Source organism: Cervus elaphus, chromosome 16, assembly GCF_910594005.1.
Source record: "Cervus elaphus chromosome 16, mCerEla1.1, whole genome shotgun sequence".
Classification (NCBI taxonomy): domain Eukaryota; kingdom Metazoa; phylum Chordata; class Mammalia; order Artiodactyla; family Cervidae; genus Cervus; species Cervus elaphus.
In genome coordinates, this window is record NC_057830.1 from 9,030,134 (window position 1) to 9,049,905 (window position 19,772).

The 19,772-nt window shown below is 54.4% G+C and overlaps 1 protein-coding gene across 7 annotated transcripts in view; it reads right to left on the reverse strand.

Moving 5' to 3' along the window:
• The window catches only part of COL27A1 (collagen type XXVII alpha 1 chain), a 150,262-nt gene that overhangs the window by 57,362 nt on the left and 73,128 nt on the right, over positions 1-19,772 (reverse strand). For all 7 annotated transcript variants that reach the window (XR_006334568.1, XM_043870590.1, XM_043870591.1 and 4 more), the window contains 10 exons: positions 19,369-19,422; positions 18,619-18,663; positions 15,257-15,310; positions 13,874-13,927; positions 12,979-13,032; positions 10,120-10,173; positions 9,918-9,971; positions 7,740-7,784; positions 6,345-6,398; positions 4,432-4,476 (listed from right to left, as the gene is read on the reverse strand). Coding sequence is in view for 6 of the 7 variants with exons in the window: in XM_043870590.1 (XP_043726525.1) it covers positions 4,432-4,476; positions 6,345-6,398; positions 7,740-7,784; positions 9,918-9,971; positions 10,120-10,173; positions 12,979-13,032; positions 13,874-13,927; positions 15,257-15,310; positions 18,619-18,663; positions 19,369-19,422 (513 nt within the window). In the remaining variant the exon portion in view is untranslated. The remainder of the gene's footprint in view (positions 1-4,431; positions 4,477-6,344; positions 6,399-7,739; positions 7,785-9,917; positions 9,972-10,119; positions 10,174-12,978; positions 13,033-13,873; positions 13,928-15,256; positions 15,311-18,618; positions 18,664-19,368; positions 19,423-19,772) is intronic.

The following is a 19,772-nucleotide window of genomic DNA, read 5'->3' on the forward strand; positions in this document are numbered from 1 at the left end:
CCAAAAGTTTCTGGGAGAATTAGGGAAGACTGAGGGATGAGTGGATTGGTTCCATAAAATCGGCTCCCTGTCCCCAAACCGTATCCAGAAAACAATGAGACCTTGAACCTGATCAGAAGCAGGTCAGAAGTTGTTCGCTAGGGCAGTGAAGCTGGCCAGGCAACTAGAGAGAAGAAAAGGCACTGGATTCCAAAGGGTCTTTTCTGCAGGGCTCAGAAACAGTCTTAGTGTCAGCTCAGACCAGGACTATGTGTGTCCTGCAACTGCAACCTAGAACGCAATGCTGGTCTGTGTGGCCCTGAAGCCCACGCACCTGTCACTCCAACGCACGTAGCCATGAGCAGGGCACAGGTCTCCCTGGTACTCCAACCCCATCCCCGTATGGCAGGGGGGCCTGGTTCCCTGGGTTCAGAGGCCCTTCGGGGTTGAAGTATGAGATCAGAGGGATGAGGTTCAAGGTATGAGATCACAGCTAATAAGTCAGAGAAAATGACCAAGTATTTGTCTTTTGCAACAACCTACTTTAAAAATTAATTAGATCATGTTCAAGGTGATGGGGGTCCCCTAGTGACTCAGACAGTAAAGAATCCGCCTGCAATGCAGGAGACATGGGTTTGATCCCTGGGTCAAGACGATCCCCTGGAGAAGGGAATGGCAACCCAGTCCAGTATTCTCGCCTGGAGAATTCCATGGACAGAGGAGACTGGTGGGCTACAGTCCATGGGGCCGCAAAGAGTCAGACACGACTGAGCAACCAACACTCTCACCTACTTTCAAGGTGATAGCAATATTAATAACAACAGCTGTCACTTATGACGGGCCGAGCCCTGTAACTGACACTTTATCTGTCATCACCATTCAGTCTTTAGGCTTGTGGACCCGAGGCAAAGTGCAGAGCCTCTAAACCTCATGTGCAGAGTGAGAGGACTTACAAGAAAGGATTTACCCTTCCTCCCGGGGTTGTTCTGAGTATTGGTGATAATGCATGGCACATGTAGGCACTCTATAAAAGGTACTTCCCTCCCATCCTATTCTAATTTATTTTAAAAGGCCACGGGGTTAAGACAGAGGCCTGAGCTCCCCACAAGGGAGCAGTCAGACATTTCGAGGACACTGAGTAAAAAGAATAAAAACTGCTCTGTTAAAAAGCCCCGGCCCGACCGGCCCAGAGAAACAGAAATTTCATAGCTACTTTAAATTTATGAGTTGTTGGGTCCTGAAAGGCAGGCAGGTCATAAACTTCAAATAAGAAGCCAAAAAAAAAAAAATCCTAATGAATAAGGGCCATACAGCAAGTGCCCCATTCCCTGCCCCCACCCCAGAACAGGCCCCCCTCCCCACAGGGAGCACTGTTCCGGAACATCCTGGCACCCTGTCCCATGGATGGAGTGGAGGCTGGTCCAGGGAAGCATGCCCCCGAAGCCCAGGGCTTCCACCTGGCGGGGCTGGTGGAGCAGCAGTCTCGGCAGCTGTGGGCACAGCTGGTCCTCTTGGCTGGCGTGGGGAAGGGGGCGGTATTGTCACCTACAGCAGACACTGCCTGGGTGGGATCCGAGTCCCCTGAGCTGGAGAGCAAGCCGGCCTGTCCTCACACAGCCTACAACTCCCTGCTGTCGACTATGGGAGTTTTTCTCCCTCCCTCCCTGCTCTCATGACCTTCTGCTGGGTTCTGGGAGATGCAACTGGGAACCAGACAGTCATGGATGCTCTGCTGGGCTAGACATCTCAGGATTAGGTGTTGAGATGCCCGGCTTCACCCTGGACAGAGCTTCTTAAAGGCAAGGCCCATGATTTGTAAATATCTTTGTGTGCCCAGCACCTAGGACAGGGCCCTGCAGGCTGGCTGCACTCTGTTAAAGAAACCGCAAGGACTCAGAAGGTCAAGGGTTTTCTAGTGTCTTCGGGGCAGGTCATGGGAATCCAGCAGGCCTGAGCGTCAACCTGGGCTCTGACAGTGACAGCACTGCCTGGGAGGTCAAGGTCTAAGTACTTAACTTCTCAGAGCCTTGGTTTCCTCATTTGGAAAATGGGGCTAGTAGTACGTACTGTCATAGAATCGCTAGGGAACTCTGGGGATGGTATGGAAAGTGCTTGGCACACAGCCTGGTCCCTAACAGGCGCCTGATAAATGGAGCAGATACTGTGACTATAAAGGGGTCCTTCCACTCTTCCCAGGAATCCTCTGATTCTGCCTTGAATGGGAAAGGCCTGCTCCTTCCCACACGGGGAAGGGGCAGAGGGGACAGCAGGCACGGCTCCAGCCCTGCCTCACAACTCAGGAAGGTCTCTGTCTTCCCTGCTCAGCTGACGGGGCAGCTAGCTGAGGTCTCTACTGAGCAAGTGTGCCTGCGGCCGCCCCAGGCCAGGTTCCCACTCCTCCTGCCCATTCCTTTGCTTACTTGGTCTAAGTTAAACCTCTGTGTGTGTGTGTGTTCCTGCTTAGTCACTCAGTCAAGTCCGACTCTTTGTGATCCTTTGGACCGTAGCCCTCCAGGCTCCTCTCTCCATGGGATTCTCCAAGAATACTGGAGTGGGCTGCCATTTCCTCCTCCAGGGGATCTTTGCCACCCAGGGACTGAGGCCTCTTCTCCTGTATCTCCTGTATTGCAGGTGGATTCTTTACCCACTGAGCCATTCCCCTCCCTAAATCCCAGACTTGTCAATGTGGTCGAGGATCCAGGAGTTCTCAATCTGGGGTCCCTGTAAGGCTCCATGGCTGCATTTCAGGGGTCCATGAACTTGAACGGGAGAAACTACAACTGTCATCTTCGCCAGCCTCTAGTTGAAATTGAGCACTTCTCTCAAACATGAGTTTGAGGCATGCAGGCAGCAAATCTACAGCACCGGTAATGGTCACAGATCTTTACATGTCACATTACAGTCACTGCTGCAGAGAGTTCAAAAGGTATCGGTGAGACTGGTCACCACTTCAAAATTGAGGTCATTATCGGACCTGCCATTAGATCTCATTATTCAAGGCAAGAATAAAGAACCATATCTTTGAGGAGATCACAATTTAACATAGTCTCACATCTGTATTTCAATATAATCCATTTCCTTTGTAGTCTTTTGTTTTGAATTTTGTGCATTTAAAGAAGTTCTTTATTCTGAGATGGTTAGACAGCATCACCGACTCAATGGACATGAATTTGAGCAAACTCCGGTAGACAGTGAAGGACAGGGGAGCCTGGCGTGCTGCAGTCCACATAGTCGCAAAGAGTTGAACACAACTTAGTGACTTAACAACAAATTCTGAGAAGGGGTCTGTGATCTTCTCCAGCCTGCCAAAGGGGTCTACGGCACAAAATAAAAGGTTAGGACTCCAGGATAGAGGGATTTCAAAGGAGGCTTTGTGCACTGCCATCCTAGGATTCCAAGTATCTATTTCCCAAGGGCCCTACCATGAGCATAACTATGAAATTAAATTTGCTGAACGTATTGCCTTTTTTTTCCAATCAGGAAATACATCCAGGCCGCGGCAGGCCTTCCAAACTCCCGGGCTTCCCACAGAATGTGCTCGAATGACACTGGAAAGGTTTCAAAAATCCAATCCTCCCCCTGCTTTAATTCCTTTCTTCCCCCCAACAGATGTTGCAGGCCTGGTGAGGAAGCTCCTCGTGTGCGTGACTCTCACGGCATTGATGGCGTTTCTCGGCAGAGACAAATTCTTCTGGGTCCCCAGCATCACTCCCTTTCCAGCCTGAGGCAGCCCCTCGCTGGGTTCAGAGGATGGGGTCCTTCTTTAAAGGAGTGGACGAGACTGCTACGTCCCGACCTGACCTACGAGCCCAGAGCTTACGCTTTCAGGAGGCGCCGGGCTGCAGAGGAGGGACTAAGGCCAGTCATCCACCCAACAGCGTCCAGAGCCAAGGGCCCTGGACCTCAACACTGAAGGTTATGTTTCTCCAACCTCCTTTTCAGAGATCACGTGCAACCTCCTCTCCTCTTCAGACCCTGGCCTGACTTCCTGCATAGCCAGAGCCACTGATGTGAACTTCATTTTCTTTATAAACTAGGGATGCCTGAACTAAGAGGCCCTGGCACGCGGCTCTGCTTCTCTGCTCTTCCGGCCCTCCCGTTATATGGAGCACGGAGGGTGGCTGTGAAAGGGCTCTTCCACTCTGCACGTTCTGGGAGCAAAGTCACGTAACGTCTTTTGGGCGAATGCCCCCAGAACATCTGCAGAGTCAGGCTGTGGGGAGCAACCATGGGGACTGAGATTCGTGACTTTTTCATGCAGTGACCTCACCTCCCTGAGAGCCAGAGTTTGTCCATGTCAGTGAAGCGGGGAGATGAGCCGTTTAGGGTTAGATAACCCTAACCCAACCACTCCAGCTGGGGTTGGGGATTGAATGAGCTCCATACACGCGCTTCCCACAGCTAAGCCCTCAGTAAAGGGAGCCAGTAGGGTCCGAGACGGCGGTGACTCACCTGCTCACCCACAGGCCCCGGCCTTCCAGGATCGCCTGGCTCGCCCTGCAGAGAAACAGAGGAGGGTCACTTGGGATGGGTGGCAGGAGTCTAGGCCTCCCGGGAGACACCCGGGTCGACTGGCCTTAGTCCCCTCTGGTGGGGATGAACCAAGAAACTCAACTGCAGTCTGGCCTTGGAAACTCCAAACAAATGGTAAGGATAAGGGACACTGGGACAAAACCTCCTCTGGCCCCAGGGATGATCCTAGTCGTCATTCCCTTGGAGGGGCCCTGGGCAGGTTACCTGGCACGGGGTCTTTATCTCATCTGGGACCCCCATCAACCCATGGCATTCCGCGGGAGATGGAAACTGAAGCTCACAGAGGTGACGTGACCTGCCGAGGTCACACAGCGAGCTGGAAGCAGGGCTAGAGCTGGAACTTGGGTCTAACTGATGGAGATCCCCTGCTGCACCAGGATGAGCAGGGAGCCGGGGAATCAGGGCACCGGACTCCCAGAGCCCTGCCACCAGCTCACAAGTGACACGGAAGGGTCTCGTCTCTGCTCTGGGCTCGGCGTCCCCACTCATAAATAAGGAAAATTAAACTCATTTGCCTCCGAGCTCTCACATGCGCTGTCTCCTGCGTCACCTCCGTCATGTCCGACTGTGACCCTATGGACTGTAGCCCGCCAGGCTCCTCTGTCCATGGGATTCTCCAGGCAAGAATACTGAAACGGGTTGCCGTTTCCTCCTCCAGGGATCGAGCCCTTGTCTCATGGCTCCTGCACTGACGGGCGGGCTCTTTACCACTAGCGCCCCCTGGGAGTCCCCGAGCCCTCATGCTAGGTGGCCATTCGAGGCCTTGTCTGGCGGCTTTATCCCACGCTGGGGTGACGCCTGCTCCTTCTGCAGCCACAGCCGCCCTGGCAAGCAGAACCGTGGGATAAATCTGCCCGGGGCCCTGTCACCGCTCCCACCACAGAAACCCAGCTGGTATCTGAGGGAGAAAGGCCCAGGCCTCAGAGGGCAGGACATGGGCTCGGACCGGCCGGGGCTGGGCTCACAGTTGGGGTTCACAGCGATCCCAGCTCGAGACTCAGCCTCCCCTCCAGGTCTGCCCCAAGACCTCAGGCTCGAGACCCCCAGAGGAGCCAGACAGACACAGACTCGGGGGCCATTTCTCCTGAGAGGAGGGCACTTGGACAGCCTGGGGCCCCCAGTTCCACCCTAACCCTCTATGTGTCTGTCCAGCTGTCAACCCAGCCCAGCAATCCCTGCCCGGGATGGCCAGGGAAATCCAGCCTTCAGACAGAGTCCCTGGAAAGGCATTAAGCTGCCCTTATGTTGAGGAACATAATCTCTTACTGGGGTCAATTCTTTTTCATTTTGATAACTTAAAAAAAACCTGTTAATAAGTGAAATGCATATTTATGGTTGGTTATGGGGAAAATACAGAAGCCCAGAGAGGAGAATGGAAATCTCCGATAATCCCACTACCCAGCGCTAACCCCCGTCCACGCTCCAGCCTTTGCTCTGAGCCTTCAGGAACGCAGCATAGCCAGCCCCAGCCACGGGCTCCTCCTGCACTGTTCCGCTACGTGACCTGCTTCCCACGCGCCCACCATCACCCCCGCAACACACGGGCATCTCCCCGTCCTGTCAGTGCCCCCAGCACACTGTCTTTGGTGGCTGCGCTGTGCCCCGTGACCTGAACACTGGTCCCCTGGTGGGCACCGGGATTCTGTCCACGCTTTCCTGTTACTCACACACACTTTGTGATAAATGGGGACCATCTGGTCCCCTTTTCCCAACAGGTCAGGGATTCAGGGGTCATCCCAGGGCCTCATCGGTTGGCTCCCCCCCCTCTCTCTCCTCCTCCCCAGGTGTTCCCTCCTCCCCCTTCCTGCCACATCACTTCCAGGTCTCCTCACCTTCAGGCCATCTGGGCCAGGTCTTCCAGGAAACCCCTTCCTGCCGGGCTGACCCTGCAACAGGGAGAAGTGAGTGAGCGAAGCCAGGAGGGGCAGGGACACAGAGCCCCGAGGTCGCTGCCAGCTGCCCTTGGGGAGTCAGGGAGAGTCTTCAGCTGTGTGACCTTGGGAAGCCTCCCCTCCCAGGCTGGTTTGTTTGCTAAGGGGAATGATGAAAACTGCTTTCAAGGAGTGAGGAAAAGGAAGGGACTGGAACAGAAGATAAAGGACACAGGGGCGTGGAGAGTTTATGCCAGTAGTTCTCAAACTGTGGTCCCGGGGCCCTCTGGGGGACCCCAAGACCCTTTCACAGGAAATTCACAAGGTCAAAACTATCTTCATAAGAATATTAAGATGTCATTTGCCCGTGTCACTTATTTTCATGAATGCAAGTGGAGTTTTCCAGAGACTACATGGTGCGTGGTTTTATCCACAGATGGAACGCAGAGGCAGGCTGGAGAGTCCAGCTGACTCCTATTAAGCCAGACATTAAAGAGATTTGCAAAAAATGGTAAAACAATGCCACTCTTTTCATTAGATGATTTTTGTTTTGGAAAATATAGCTTTTTTGGGGGGTAACTATTATTTTTGTTAACATGAAATGAGTTGGTTGTTAATCTTGAACGAATTGTTAAAAGCATTTAAAATTTCTTGGTTTTAAGTACTCACGTCGATAGATGTAACCCATGTAAAGAAAAGCATTCAGGGTCCTCAATCATTTCCAAGGATGTCAAAAGGTCCCAAGACCAAAAAAATCTACAAATTGCCAATTTATGCAATTGAGACTGACGGTGGCTGGGCATACACCTTCTTTCTGGAAGGCCACTTGAAGCAGTAGAGAGAAGTCTAATTCAAGATCCTGGCTTCCTGGTTGTGAGATTCTGGGCTAAGTTTTTTACTTTCTTTAAACAAAAATTTTTTTATGACTGTGATGGGTTTTAGTTGTGATCTGCAGGCTTAAGTGACTGCCCCTTGGCACCCTGGATCTCAGTTCCCTGACCAGGGAATGAACCCATATCCCCTCCATAAGGAGGCGGATTCTTAACCGCTGGATTACCAGGGAAGTTCCCTGGGCTATGCTCTTTGAGCCTGAGGGCCTTGAATGATACAAAGAAAGGCAGTGCCTCTCTCAAGGCAGAATCAAATGAGTGACAATGGATGCAATGCCCCTGCACACAGTAGGTGCACAACAGTTTCCTGCCTCTTGTCTCTCTCCTCTGGGGTCTGTCCTCACCTTGGCAGGCCCAAGGCTCTCACAGACAGCTTCTCTCCAGAGCACCACCCAAACGACGCCCGCCTGCACACAGCTGGCTCAGCGGCAACAAACCCCACCCCCCCCAGGCCAGCAACACTCACCTCCAAGCCAGGGACCCCTGGTGGCCCCATGGGCCCCTCATCTCCCTAGGGTCAGGAGACACGAGAGAGGAGAAAAAGGAGAAAGTTAATTCAGTGGGAGTCTTGGAGAACTTGACCTGTCAGGAGGGCAAGGGGTGGACACAGGAGAGCCCTCCTTGAGTGAGCAATGGTGGACCTGGGCCCCCTGCCTGGCCCCAAGCAGGGCAGAGGCCTGGAGGCCAGACCACACGTGGGCTTCTGGGTGAACGGGGCTCCCCTATGATGTGAATGTGGTCAGTCTGGGTTGGCAGAAGTGCCGGACAGGAAAGCCAAACCCTATCTATCATATGCTGTTTGAGCAGAGCCCCAGACTGCAGCTCAAAGATACAGGCTCTGCTCCGAGCTCTGCCATTTACTCGGCAGCAGACGTTAGCCTCACCATGCCTCAGTCTCCCCATCTGTAAAATGGTGCGGGGCAGAGAAGATCATCTTAAACACTGATGAATATCACCCTGCTTGACCCTCCAAATTGTATGTAATTATTTTACATTGTTAGGTTAATCATGTTCCCATGAGTTAGAGTTAGTCGCTCAGTCATGTCCAACTCTTCACAACCCCATGGACTATAGCTTGCTAGGTTCCTCTGTCCATGGGATTTCCCCGGCAAGAATACTGGAGTGGGTTGCCATTTCCTTCTCCAGGGGATCTTCCCAGCCCAGGGATCGAACCCATGTCTCTTGCATTGCAGGCAGATTCTTAACTGTCTGAGCTACCAGGGAAGCCCCATTGTGACTTGGAAATGTAATTATCTTTTATGTTTTGTCTGGCTATTGATTGTGAAAATTGATAAACATCTTTTATTATTGTGATTATGTTTAAAGAAACAAACAAAAAAAACCCCACTGATGAGTAATCTGGGTTCCTGGAGGACAGCCAGGATCCCTTATTCTTTTTTGACACCACGACCCCCAACATCACTCAGGATGGGTGTGCCCAGGGTCTAGTGGGTGTGTGGTTCAGGAAGGCAGGGAGAAGGGCCTGAGAGAGGGTAACAAATGAAGGAATGAATGAATGGATGAGTGGACAGACGAATCAATGGAGATGTGAGCAAGTGGCAGGCGTATTGAGGGTCTGCTTCAGTGATGATGGTGTAATGTGAGCATCAACGGGAGTACAGGCTGGTGCCATCTTTCCCTCGCACCCTCCTGCCCACTTCCTGCCCATGGAGATGGCTCAGGCCCTCCCGCAGGCTTAGGGAGCTTCCAGACTGGCCCCCCCTGGCATGCCAACCCTAACCAAGAGGCCCCCCCTCCAGAGCCCACTCCCCCCCGCCCCAGCTTCCAGGAAAGCAGCCCCACGTGGCAGCTCACAGGGCCAGTACTGGGACCCCGCCAGACCCAGAACCAGCCCGAGAAGGGATCCATGTCAGCCAGATGCCTGCCTGTGGTCGCGGTGAGTCGGGGCCTCCTGCGCCCTCCCCCAGGGCTGCGTCATGGGAGCTCTGGGGCCTGAGCCAAGGTGTGCGAGGGAGGGCCTTGCGCATGGGAAAAGCCTGGGGCCAGCCCCTGGGGTGGCCAACAGCCCTCCAGCTGGTGCTCCAACAGGCCCAGGGAAATCATCAATCCCCTTCACCATGGATGAGTCAGTAAACAAATCTTCAGTCTGCCTCTTACTAGCAGCACAAGTCATGTCATTCTCCCAGGAGGCCTCAGGCAGCCCCCAGGAGCCCAGAAGTTAAACAGCACAGGGTCCATGCCAGGAGCTTTGGGCTCAGCAGCCTCGGGTTCGAATCCTGATGCTGCCTGCCACTAACCACAGGAACCTGACATAGTCTATCCCCTTGAGAGTCAGGACCTCCCCTGAGCTGACGATGTCCCCCTCCTACAGCAGCACCCCAATAAACTGGCTACAGGGAGAAGAAGCAGTGACAGTGGCTCCTAGAGACGAAACCCCAGGGCAGTGGCGTTGCCATGATGGGAGTGACCTGCCAGCCAGGCCACGGCAGACGAGAACCCTGGAAGGGTCACAGGGCGGAGCTACAAAGGATGAGTTGGAGGGCCAGCCTGAGGTGGCCCTGGGCCCTGTGTCTCCTGACTGAGGGGCCCTGGAACTCAGCTAAGGTCTCCAGGACGCAGGGGAGAGCAAGCTAGGGGCTGGGTGGCAGGGGGGCGGGCAGGAGGCAGGGTCAGACGGTCTCACCTCGGGGCCCAGCTGCCCACGGGGTCCTGGCAGGCCTCGAGCTCCAGGCTTACCCTGGTGAGAGGGAAAGAGAGCGGGCTCAGAGGCGGCACCTCCGTCTCCATCACAGGCTGGCGAGACTCCCGCTGGCTTGGAATCAGGCCTGTGGTTTGCATACAGTGGTCAGCCTCATCAGCTGGAGCTCCCCTGGGCAGGGACTCACCTTCACACCTTCTGGGCCGTTGTCCCCGGGAGGGCCAATGTCTCCAGGGAATCCCTGAAAGGAAGCAGAGAGCTGGGATCACCCAGGGGGACTACGTAGGGAAATGAGAAGACCATAGGTCTTGGAGAGGGACCGACCTGGGTCTCTATCTCATCCTGCAGGGGAGATGACCCTGGGTAGGTCAGTTATCACGGTTCTAAAACAAAGAATCAGCCCCTACACTTCAGAGGGGTGCTGAGAAAATGAGGCAGGACAGTGGAGGAAGGTCCTAGCATAGGAACTAGCACATACAAGGTCATCTAATCCAGACCTGCCCAAGTCTTAGTGTTGGGGCAGCCAGGGCTTCACAGCTAGCCGTCTTCCGCTCTGAGAAGTGCCACCCTTTATTGCGGGGATTCTGAATATTCTGGGTTTGCTGTGACTTTGAAAGGCTACAAAAGCACTGATCTATAAGTATCAGCAACTATCGGAAGCAGAAATCCCCAATGTATCCTTGGACCCTGCCCCACACCACCATTGAAAGTTCACTGCTCCCATCTGATGGATGGCTGCAGTGGAAGCTTCTTTGGGACATGGAGCAGAATCTCTTCCCTTCCTCAGCAGAAAAGACCAGACTTCTCTGTCCCTTCAACTGCCCCTAGTCAGGAGCCCTCAGTCTGGCTGCCTCCAACCGCTTAGCTTCCATTGTTGGTGGTCACTAGGATACTCGAGAACCGACCAGCAGAGGTCGGTGTAAGAACATCTCCTCCCTTGTTTTAGGTATAATATCTCCGTTAATTCAGCCTAGAACCCCATTTGTTTTCAGGGCAGACCCACTACTCCCTCAGTTGTCTGCCAACCAGAAACCAAAGCCTTTGAATATGAGTCCCTAAAGTCAGGATGCTCCCCGACTTCACCTTAGTAAGTGGTTTTATTTTCTTCCTCTTTTGAGGTTTTGATAACTCCCGTTAGATTCCAGCTCCACCATCCTCTCATCCTTCTCACTAGGGAAGGCAAGTCTGGTCTTGAATTTGGAGCTAACACAGGAAGCCAAAGACCCACGTCTTTTTCTTCAAAGCGAGAGGCTCCAAGTCCCATTCTGCCACCGACTCACTGGGTGACCCCAGCAGGTTTCTAAGCCTGTTTGGGCCCCGGCTTCCTCATCTCTAAAATGGTAACTATAAAAATCACCTAACAAGGCTTTTCTGAGGCTTGAAGAGAATAAGGTGAGTGCACCGCTGAGTCGGAATTTGGCATCTGGTAAGCACTCAATAAAAAATCTACAAGCCAAAGGGTTTTGGGTCCTGGGAAAACAAGCCTGCTTGGGGTGGGCCCGTCTCCAGGGAGAATTTGAAGGAGGCCAGGACACTGATCAACTTCTGGTGTCACACAGATCCGACCCACTAATGAATGAAAGAGCTGTTTCCCTCGGGGGCTGGGGAGTGGAAGCTGCACCCACGGCCTCGGAAAGGCAGCAAAGACCCCGGAAGGCGCTGAGGCTCGTCGGCTTCTGTCCTTGGCTGAGCAGAACCATCTTCCGGACGCTGAGTCCGCCAATCCAAACAGAACCCAAAGATGGGGGAGGCAGACCCCAGAGCTGTCCAGGGACCCGGGAGGGAGCCAAAGGGCAAAATGGAGAACTCCTTTGCTACAAGTAGCAGGGTGACCCTGAGGGGGTCGCCCCCGCCCTCCTCAGTCACTCAGCTCCCTCCTCTGCAACGCGCGGTGGTGACAGTATCTCCCTCGCTGGCCGTGATGGCCGTTCAGTCAGCTCCCATCCCGAAGATACGACGCAGCCTCCTGGCACGAGGCAGTGCCTAATAAAACGAGGGAGCCGGCTTTCCACCCGCACTGGCCAGACTGCTGGGAAACCCGGCCTCTCAGAGAAGTCTTTTTCCACAGTGACCAGGGGAAGGAATCAGGGCCATGGAAGAGAGGCCAAGTCCACTTGTCTAAAGATAGGACTGTGTCAAGGCCAAAGTCAACACAGTGGAAAGTAGAACTTGTGGCTTTTAGGAAACACTCCCTCATCCATCCGGGCGATACCAGGAGTGATCTTTGGAAGGAAGGATGGACCAGACTTCTGTCTCCGAGGCCTCAGGGATGTGCAAGGCGCCAGGCCAGGGAGGTATGGCATAGGGCTGGGGTGGGGACTAGGACTGACCTAGAGCCCCTAAGAGAGACAGCAGTCCCCCAGCACTGTTTACCCTGTTCTCCAGAGCTGGTCTCTGTAGTGGGGGCGAGGCATGGGGCGGGGGGGTGGGAAGAGGAGTTCAATCAGCTGCCCAGCTGCCTCGCCCCCTTTGTGCAGAAATGCCAGTGATGGACATTTAACATGCCTGTGCTCGTTATCACAGGTCAGAAACTCTCGGGTTCTACTGACTCAGCTGTAGTTACCATGTTAATTGCTTAATCTATCTGTCGTGACTTCTTCTCCATTCAAACACCAGAATCTTCCACTTGTTTCTTGCTCTCTGTACCTGTGAGCTCTGAGCCCTGCACCTCTCCAGGGTGGCTGTAAGTAGCTGGAAAAGTTCCAGGGCTCAGAAGGGTAGAGAATGCAGGGAGCTCCCATGAAGGGTCCAGGCAGCTCCGCTCAGAGGGTTTTCCTGATGCTTCTTTCTGGAAACCGTAAAGGCGGCCATGGTGCTGGAGAGGGAGTCTGGAGCCAGCTGTGGCCCTACTGGCTTTGCGAGCCCTCAGGGCATCCGGGAAGCCGAGGAAGAAAAGGAAAGATGGCTGCTCTAGGAATTTCTAATCCCATCTTCCATTTGCTGTGTGACCTCAGGCAAGTCTCTCCCTGTCTCTGAGCCTTGGTTTCCCAAGGACGACACGCAGTCCCAGTAACAGCCAGCCACAGAGAAATAGGGCATTATATACCTCAGGTCCCGGGGGCCCAGGAAACCCAATGGATCCTTTGTCTCCAACTTTGCCCTGTGGAAGAGAAGAGATTGTAGGGGAGGCAGGGGTAAGCGAGGGTCCACCCTTCCTGGATCCCTTGTATTAGGCCCCAGGCTGGGGATGGTCGGAAAATTCAAGAGAATATGAGTGAAATCTGCCCAGACAACTACAAGGAGTTGCTGTTCAAGCCCCAGCTCCTACTCTTCCTTGGCACTGGATCCTGGGCAAGTCACTTCACCTTTGAATCTTACTTTCCCCATCTGTGAAATGGGAACAGTAACAATTCTCTAACTCCTGGGGTTGTTGAGTCTTTCAAAGAGATCCAGCACAGGAAGGATCTGATGCATGTATGTGTGCCTGCTAAGTTGCTTCAGTCACATCCAACTTTTTGTGACGCTATGGACAGTAGCCCGCCAGGATCCTCTGTCCATGGGATTCTCCAGGCAAGAATACTGGGGTGGGTTGCCATGCCCTCCTCCAGGGGATCTTCTCGACCCAGGGATCAAACCTGTGTCTCTTTAAGTCTCCTGCACTGGCAGGCAGGTTCTTTACCATTAGCGCCAACAGGAACGTTCAATAAATAAATGACATCCACTGCTATTGTTGATAACATTACTATTATTTACAAGACACTGGGAGCCCTGATTCGCACCAGAGCTCTGCCAATGCCTGATGCCTGGGTGTGCGCCTGCCCCTCTGGGCCTCAGTGTCCTCATCTGTAAAAGGGGAGAATCTCCGTTTCTACTTTGCTTTACTCGCTTCCCAGAGCTGCTGTGGGAGGAAATAAGGTCCTGGATGTGAAGGCATCTCTGGCCACATTCCATGACCATTTGGACACCATAAGCCCGAGGATCTAGAAGCAGAAGGTACTCACCACAGGCCCTGGCTTCCCCCGTGCGCCTGGGAACCCTGGCAAGCCCTGGCTTCCCTGAAAAAGATGCAGAGCAAACTGGGGTTAGTAACACCCAGAAATGGCCAGATGGACAGCTGCTTGGTCATCCCTGCCGGCGGCCTGAGGCCTGAACAACACCCGCTTTGAGAGGGAGGATAAGCCCTCTGCTTGCAAGCTCCAGCTTGGCAGCTCTGTAGGGTGGGGCCCGGGGACACAAAGGTGAAACGACTGCTCCTATCCTCACCAGGTCATCCAGGAACCTGGGACCCCGGGGCCACCGAGCAGGCACTGCTGCTGCACCCGTGATGCCTGGGGAAGTCTGGAGACTGGGGCCCAGCTGCAGAGGCAGCCCGGCCTGCGTGGCTCGCAACCCGGAGACATCGAGGCTGGGTCAGGACAGGCCAGCCAGGAGGGAGGGGAGAGGAAGAGTGAAAGCTGGCCAACATCTGGGCCTCGTTGACTGGCTGGGAGAACTCCAGATGTGGCCACATGGTGCCGGACACAGGCAAAGAGGAGCCGGCCTGGCAGGCGGCCTGGGATCCTCCGTCATCCTGGCCAGCCACTCACTCAGACGTATCTTTTTAAGTGCTCACTGTCCTGCGCAGGACCCTGACCTGAGCCCCTCCGGGCCAGCCCGGGGCCCTATTCTGGGGAACCTGCCGTCTGGCAGGGGGCAAAGCACCGGTCCCCACATCAGCCAGGGGAGAAATGTGCTGCTGCAGGTGAGGGGCACGTTCTTTGGCATCTGGTAAGCACTCATAAAAAATCTACAAGCCAAAGGGTTTTGGGTCCTGGGAGGACAAGCGTGCTTGGGGTGGGCCTGCAGGTGAGGGCCACGGCGACTTCCTGAGCAGGCAGAGAACATGGCATCCGCGCGGGGCTCTGGGCTGGGGCTGGCCGTGCGCGGGTGGGGCGGAGGGTGTGCCCAGCGAGGCGGCCGCGTGTGCCCGCTTGGTGCAGTGAGGAGGTCAGTGGGGCTGGGGCTCAGGGCTGGAAGGGCGAGGGGCAGGAATGTCAGAGGGGCCGGCACGCTGGCGGCCCAGGTGCGGGAGCCAGGAGCCGGGACTCCACTCTGGGGCAGCGAGGAGCCATGGGTGAGTACGGAGCAGAGCTGGGCCCTGGACACAGTTTGGTGCAGGTGAGGAAGACAGGCTGGGGCCTGGCAATATGCCAGGAGGCCACTGTGAAGTCCAGAGAAGAGACAACAAGAGAGTGGATGGAAGATGGAGGAGACAGGATGGTGGGAAAGGATGTCACCTTCCAGGTGGGTCCCGGCCCATGTCGGCCCCTGGGAAAGAAGCCAGAGCAGAGCAGAGCAGGGCCGGGGTGGGGGGTGGGGCAGGGGGGCGAATGTGCTGGAGTTACCTTGTCTCCTTGGAATCCGGCATCTCCTGACACACCTGGAACCCCTTGTTCACCCTAAATACACACCAGCAAAGAAGGTTACGATGGAAACCACAGTGAGTTCTGGAAGCCTCCCCCACATCCAGACCCAGTGGCGAGGTACAGCTTTGCCGAGGCCGTTCCCCAAGTCGATCCACCCAGCAGCAGCCTTGTTAGGGAAAAGGGCAGCCCCCAGCCCCAGAGGAGCCTGGGTGGGGAGGGTGGGCCCCCTCGGGGGACAGAGCCAGCTTAGCCGCAGGTCTGCCTGGGGTTGCTCAGGCTGAACGCTCCACTAACAGAAGCTAAGCAGTGCCATGTTGCCTGGCCTTGGAGGGAGATCAGACACTCGTGGGTCAAAGGAACCGTGTCTTGATCCTTCAACCTCTTCATCATCAACTGACGTCACTCAGAAGAGCGTGCAGCTTGGACAGCGTCCCCACACCACCATGGGTTCAGAGCGCTTGCATATGTTGCTTGATATTTTTCACTGCCAGGCTGTGAGTTGTCATGTCTTCCTTCTGTGGGAGTTTCTGTGCCAGCAATCGGCTTTGGTTTACGTCTGATTAACTGCTTTGAATCAGCTATAGCATGAGAAGCCAGAGAGCTTGGCTCATTAAGACTACGTGTAACCAGCAAGTAAACTGGTCTGGAGTTAAGTCTGGGTGTTTCCCTTTTAAGATGACACATTGCATGGACTTGGTGACACTGATTTTGGCTGTCAGAGGTCTCTTCTGCCCCCTCCCTGTACTCAAACCACATCCTGGTAAATGAGCTGTCACAGAACCAGATTGGGAGGTTTCTCCTTGGAGCTGGAACCATCTCACACAGCCCTCATCCTTTCCAGCTTTCCATGTTGGTACATTGGCCCCAGGACTCAGAAAACATTCACAGCCCTGGCAGCAGTTGGATGGATGGGGAGAAAAACCCAAGAAGAATGGAGAATCTTAGAGAACTCATGTCGTGCAGCTAAGGCCATGATCCAACAGAACTTCCTTGGTAGAACAAAAGCCAGAATTTTTTTTTTTTAAATAAAAAAAAAGTTTTTTTGTTTTTTTTCAAAAACTTACTTTGGTTTTTCCAATTTGGAAAATCTTATACAATATCCCAGAGTTTTAGGAACATTTTTTTTTTTTTTTAATGTCCAAAGAAGGAGTAAGATGGCTTTTAAAAAAAGTTTCAAAGGCCCCTAAGAAACCAGGACAAGGGATCTGGAGAAAGCTGGGCCTGGAGCAGGAGGTTGGGTTCCAGAATGTACCTCCATGGGGGGAGAGGGAGCCAGGTGGTGGTAAATGGGACCGAGGCCAGGCTGGGTCATGACAATCTGGGATTCTAGGCAGGATGACCGTGGAACATGAAGGGGTGGCTCTGTCATCCCAGGGGAGGGCCAGAAGGTGGGGTGGAGTGAGGAGGGGCTGATAAGAACATTGCTCCTCAAAATATTATGATCCTATCCCAGCCAAAGAAGCAGAAAAGTGATTTCTTTTTCTTTTCTTTTTTTTTTTTCAACTCTAAAGACTTATTTGATTGTGCTGAGATCTGTGAGCAGGAAAATAATTTCCTCCTCTTTTTTTTTTTCAGGGCTTTTACATGTCCCAGGCAGCACCAGTCAGCAAGCCAGCCGAGTTCTATGTAACACGTTTATTTCCATGTTCCTGAAGAAACAGTGAGCTGGAGGCCAGCTCTGCAAAGGGCCTATAAAAAGCTCCCTGCCTGCACTCCCATTTCCCCCCCACTTCCTTTCCCTTCGTCCATGACTTCAACATTTCCAGAGTGCTGATGACTCAAACCACGGGGTAAACAGGTAGCTGTGGGAAGCCCCCGCCTCCAACAGAAAGCCCCTACATCTCCAGAGGGCGGGCTGTGGAAGAGGGGGCTTAGCAACCAGCAGGGCAGAGTCAGAGGGCAAAGCTGAGTGGGGTGGGGTGGGGGGAGGGCCAGCTGGAGGCCTGGGAACGAGGGCGGAGACGGGAGAGGTGGAAACAGACAGAGAGGAGAGTGGTGAGCACCGCGCAGCTGGGTACCAGGGGTGGAGACGGGTAGGCAACCCGGGATGCTCATTTCAGCCCAGCAGCTCTAGTTTTTCTAGGAGTCCAGGCTCCGGGCGGTCTCCTACAGATCCCTGAGTTTCTTTTGAAGAATCTCTTCTCCTCTCCGGGTCTGCTTCTCCAGTTGTGACAGGTAGGCACTGGAGGAAGTGACCTCTAAGGACCTCATCGGCTCTGCCCTTCTGACCCCAGTCCTGCTTCAGGGTGGAGGTCTCTGCTGGCAGGTACCGGGGTTCGAATCCTGACGCTACGTACCAGCTGTGCATGCCCAGCAAGCTTCCCACCTCATAGAGGGGTGGAGGATGGGCGAGCTAAGCCCTGCAGCACGCTCAGAGGGGGACCAGTGTTGGTCCTCGAGCTGAGGAGGAGCAGGGTCATCGGGAGGCAGGTGCAGGGAGCAAGGCCCCCGAGCAGGTGAGCGGCTCCTATCTGCTCAGGCTTATGGAAACTTGGATGCTGCCCAAAAGCTCTCCCACACTCCCTCTGGGGGGCCTGGTTTGTCAAGAGGCTGCCGGGGAGGGCAGGAAGAAGGCCACACGGCCAAGCACAGAAGCACGGCCCCTACCCCCTGAGTCTCTTCACGTGGATGCTGCAGGGCCCAGGCTAGGTGCTGCCCCCCTCTGGGCCCCGGGGTCCCACCGACCCACCTCCAGCTCTGGTTGGGCCCAGGGTCGGCTCGGCAGTGGAACGGTAGAAGACATGTAGCAAGGGTCTCCGCAGCCCATTCCCCACCCCGCACAGCTGGGAGGAATGCTGGTCAGGGGCTCAGGCCTGTCCTGGCTTTTCTGTTACATTTTCAGACTCTGGGATTGGGCTCCCAACTCCAATCTTGACAGTGTATGTGCATTTGTTTCCTCCTATGCCTGGGAGGGGTCTCTGGACCCCACATCACCCCTGCCCTGGGGCCCATCATCTTAGCACCACATCTCCCCATCTCTCCATCTCCCCACCCTCTGTATCCTCTGGCTTTGACTTCAAAGCCCAGACGCTAGACCCAGCTTTGCTCCCCCCAGAAAAAAAAAAATTCGGAGACCTGCCTTAACTTACCCCTAACCCAAGCTTCAACAGCCCCAGCCCCCTACTCTTGTCTGCCAAGATCCGCATGCTTCCAGAACTGTCTGCCTGAATCCCACCCAGAGTTACGGGGAAGAAGCTGGGGAGCACAGATTTAGGGAGGGCCAGAGGGGAGGCAGGCAGAGTGCAGGGGAGTGGACCTGGCGAGAAATCAGCAGCAGCGTCGAGGCGGAGGGAATTCGCATGCAGATAAAACACAGTGCAATAAGGGAGTATTCAGATCACCTTATCACCTTTCAGTCCGGGTTCCCCCACGTTTCCCATCAGTCCCTGCAAGACAGAGGCCGGGGTTCAGCGGTGAAGGAGGGTGAAAGCCCCAAAAGTCGGGAGCCCTGGCATAAACCCATTGGCTTGCTGCAAGACCCCGTGCTGGATGCTCCAGCCCAGGGCTCAGTTTTCTCATCTGTAAAAGGGGGGCAATGAGCCCCGGCCCAAAGGGCGATGGTGTGGCGTGTAGGACCATAAGAAGGGGCGGCTGACTTGTGAGTCACAGAGCTCTGGGCACATCCAGGGGAGAAGGGCGCTGATGGGGGGAGACGGCCTTCACGAGCCGTGTGACACACACTTGTTAGCCAAATGGAATCATCCCTGGAACGTGGCCCTGGCAGCGTAAGCCCACCTTTCGCCTGCACACCCGTCCCACTCAGGGATGTCGAGCTCACTGGCTTGCCGTTCTGTCCCCTGGTGATGCTCCGCACTGCACTTGCAGTGCCCTGAGGTCCAGAACCACGTCTGACTCATGCGCAGCTGGGGGACTGCCGTCTAGTAAGGATGTCTGGTGTAAGTGACATGCACACGATGTTTGGCTCTCAGGACTGAGAAGCACTGAGCCCCTGATCTGCCACCTTCCACCCCAGCAGCCCTCTGAGTACACTCCCCCAACACCGTGTCAGGGTACCCTTACTTCTAAGCTGAAATGAGTCAGGGGGCGCCCGGCTGGGATGAGACCCAGATTAAAGAACAGCTTTTGTTTACCTTCATGCCCTTGGGTCCTGGGTAGCCAATCGGACCCAATGTTCCCATGTCACCCTGGGAAGAGAAAGAGAAGAAGGCAGCAATGAGAGGGGCTCACAGGAGGCTGGCCTGGGAAGAATTCCAAGGATGCAAACCCCCTATCCCTGGGTTGATCTCGTAATTAGGCGTGTTCGCCTCCACCGAAATATTGGAGTTAATTTCACAGAGGTCCTCTCCCAAGCTCATTTCTTGATTGGTGCCCCTCCCACTACCTCTTTCCACCTCATATTGGATTCTTCATACCCCGTAGTAGCTAAGGCAGGGGTTAGCTACATTAAAACCTCCAGGATTTAATGCCTGATGATCTGAGGTGGAGCTGATAGAATAATAATAGGGATGAAGTGCACAATAAATGTAATGCGCTT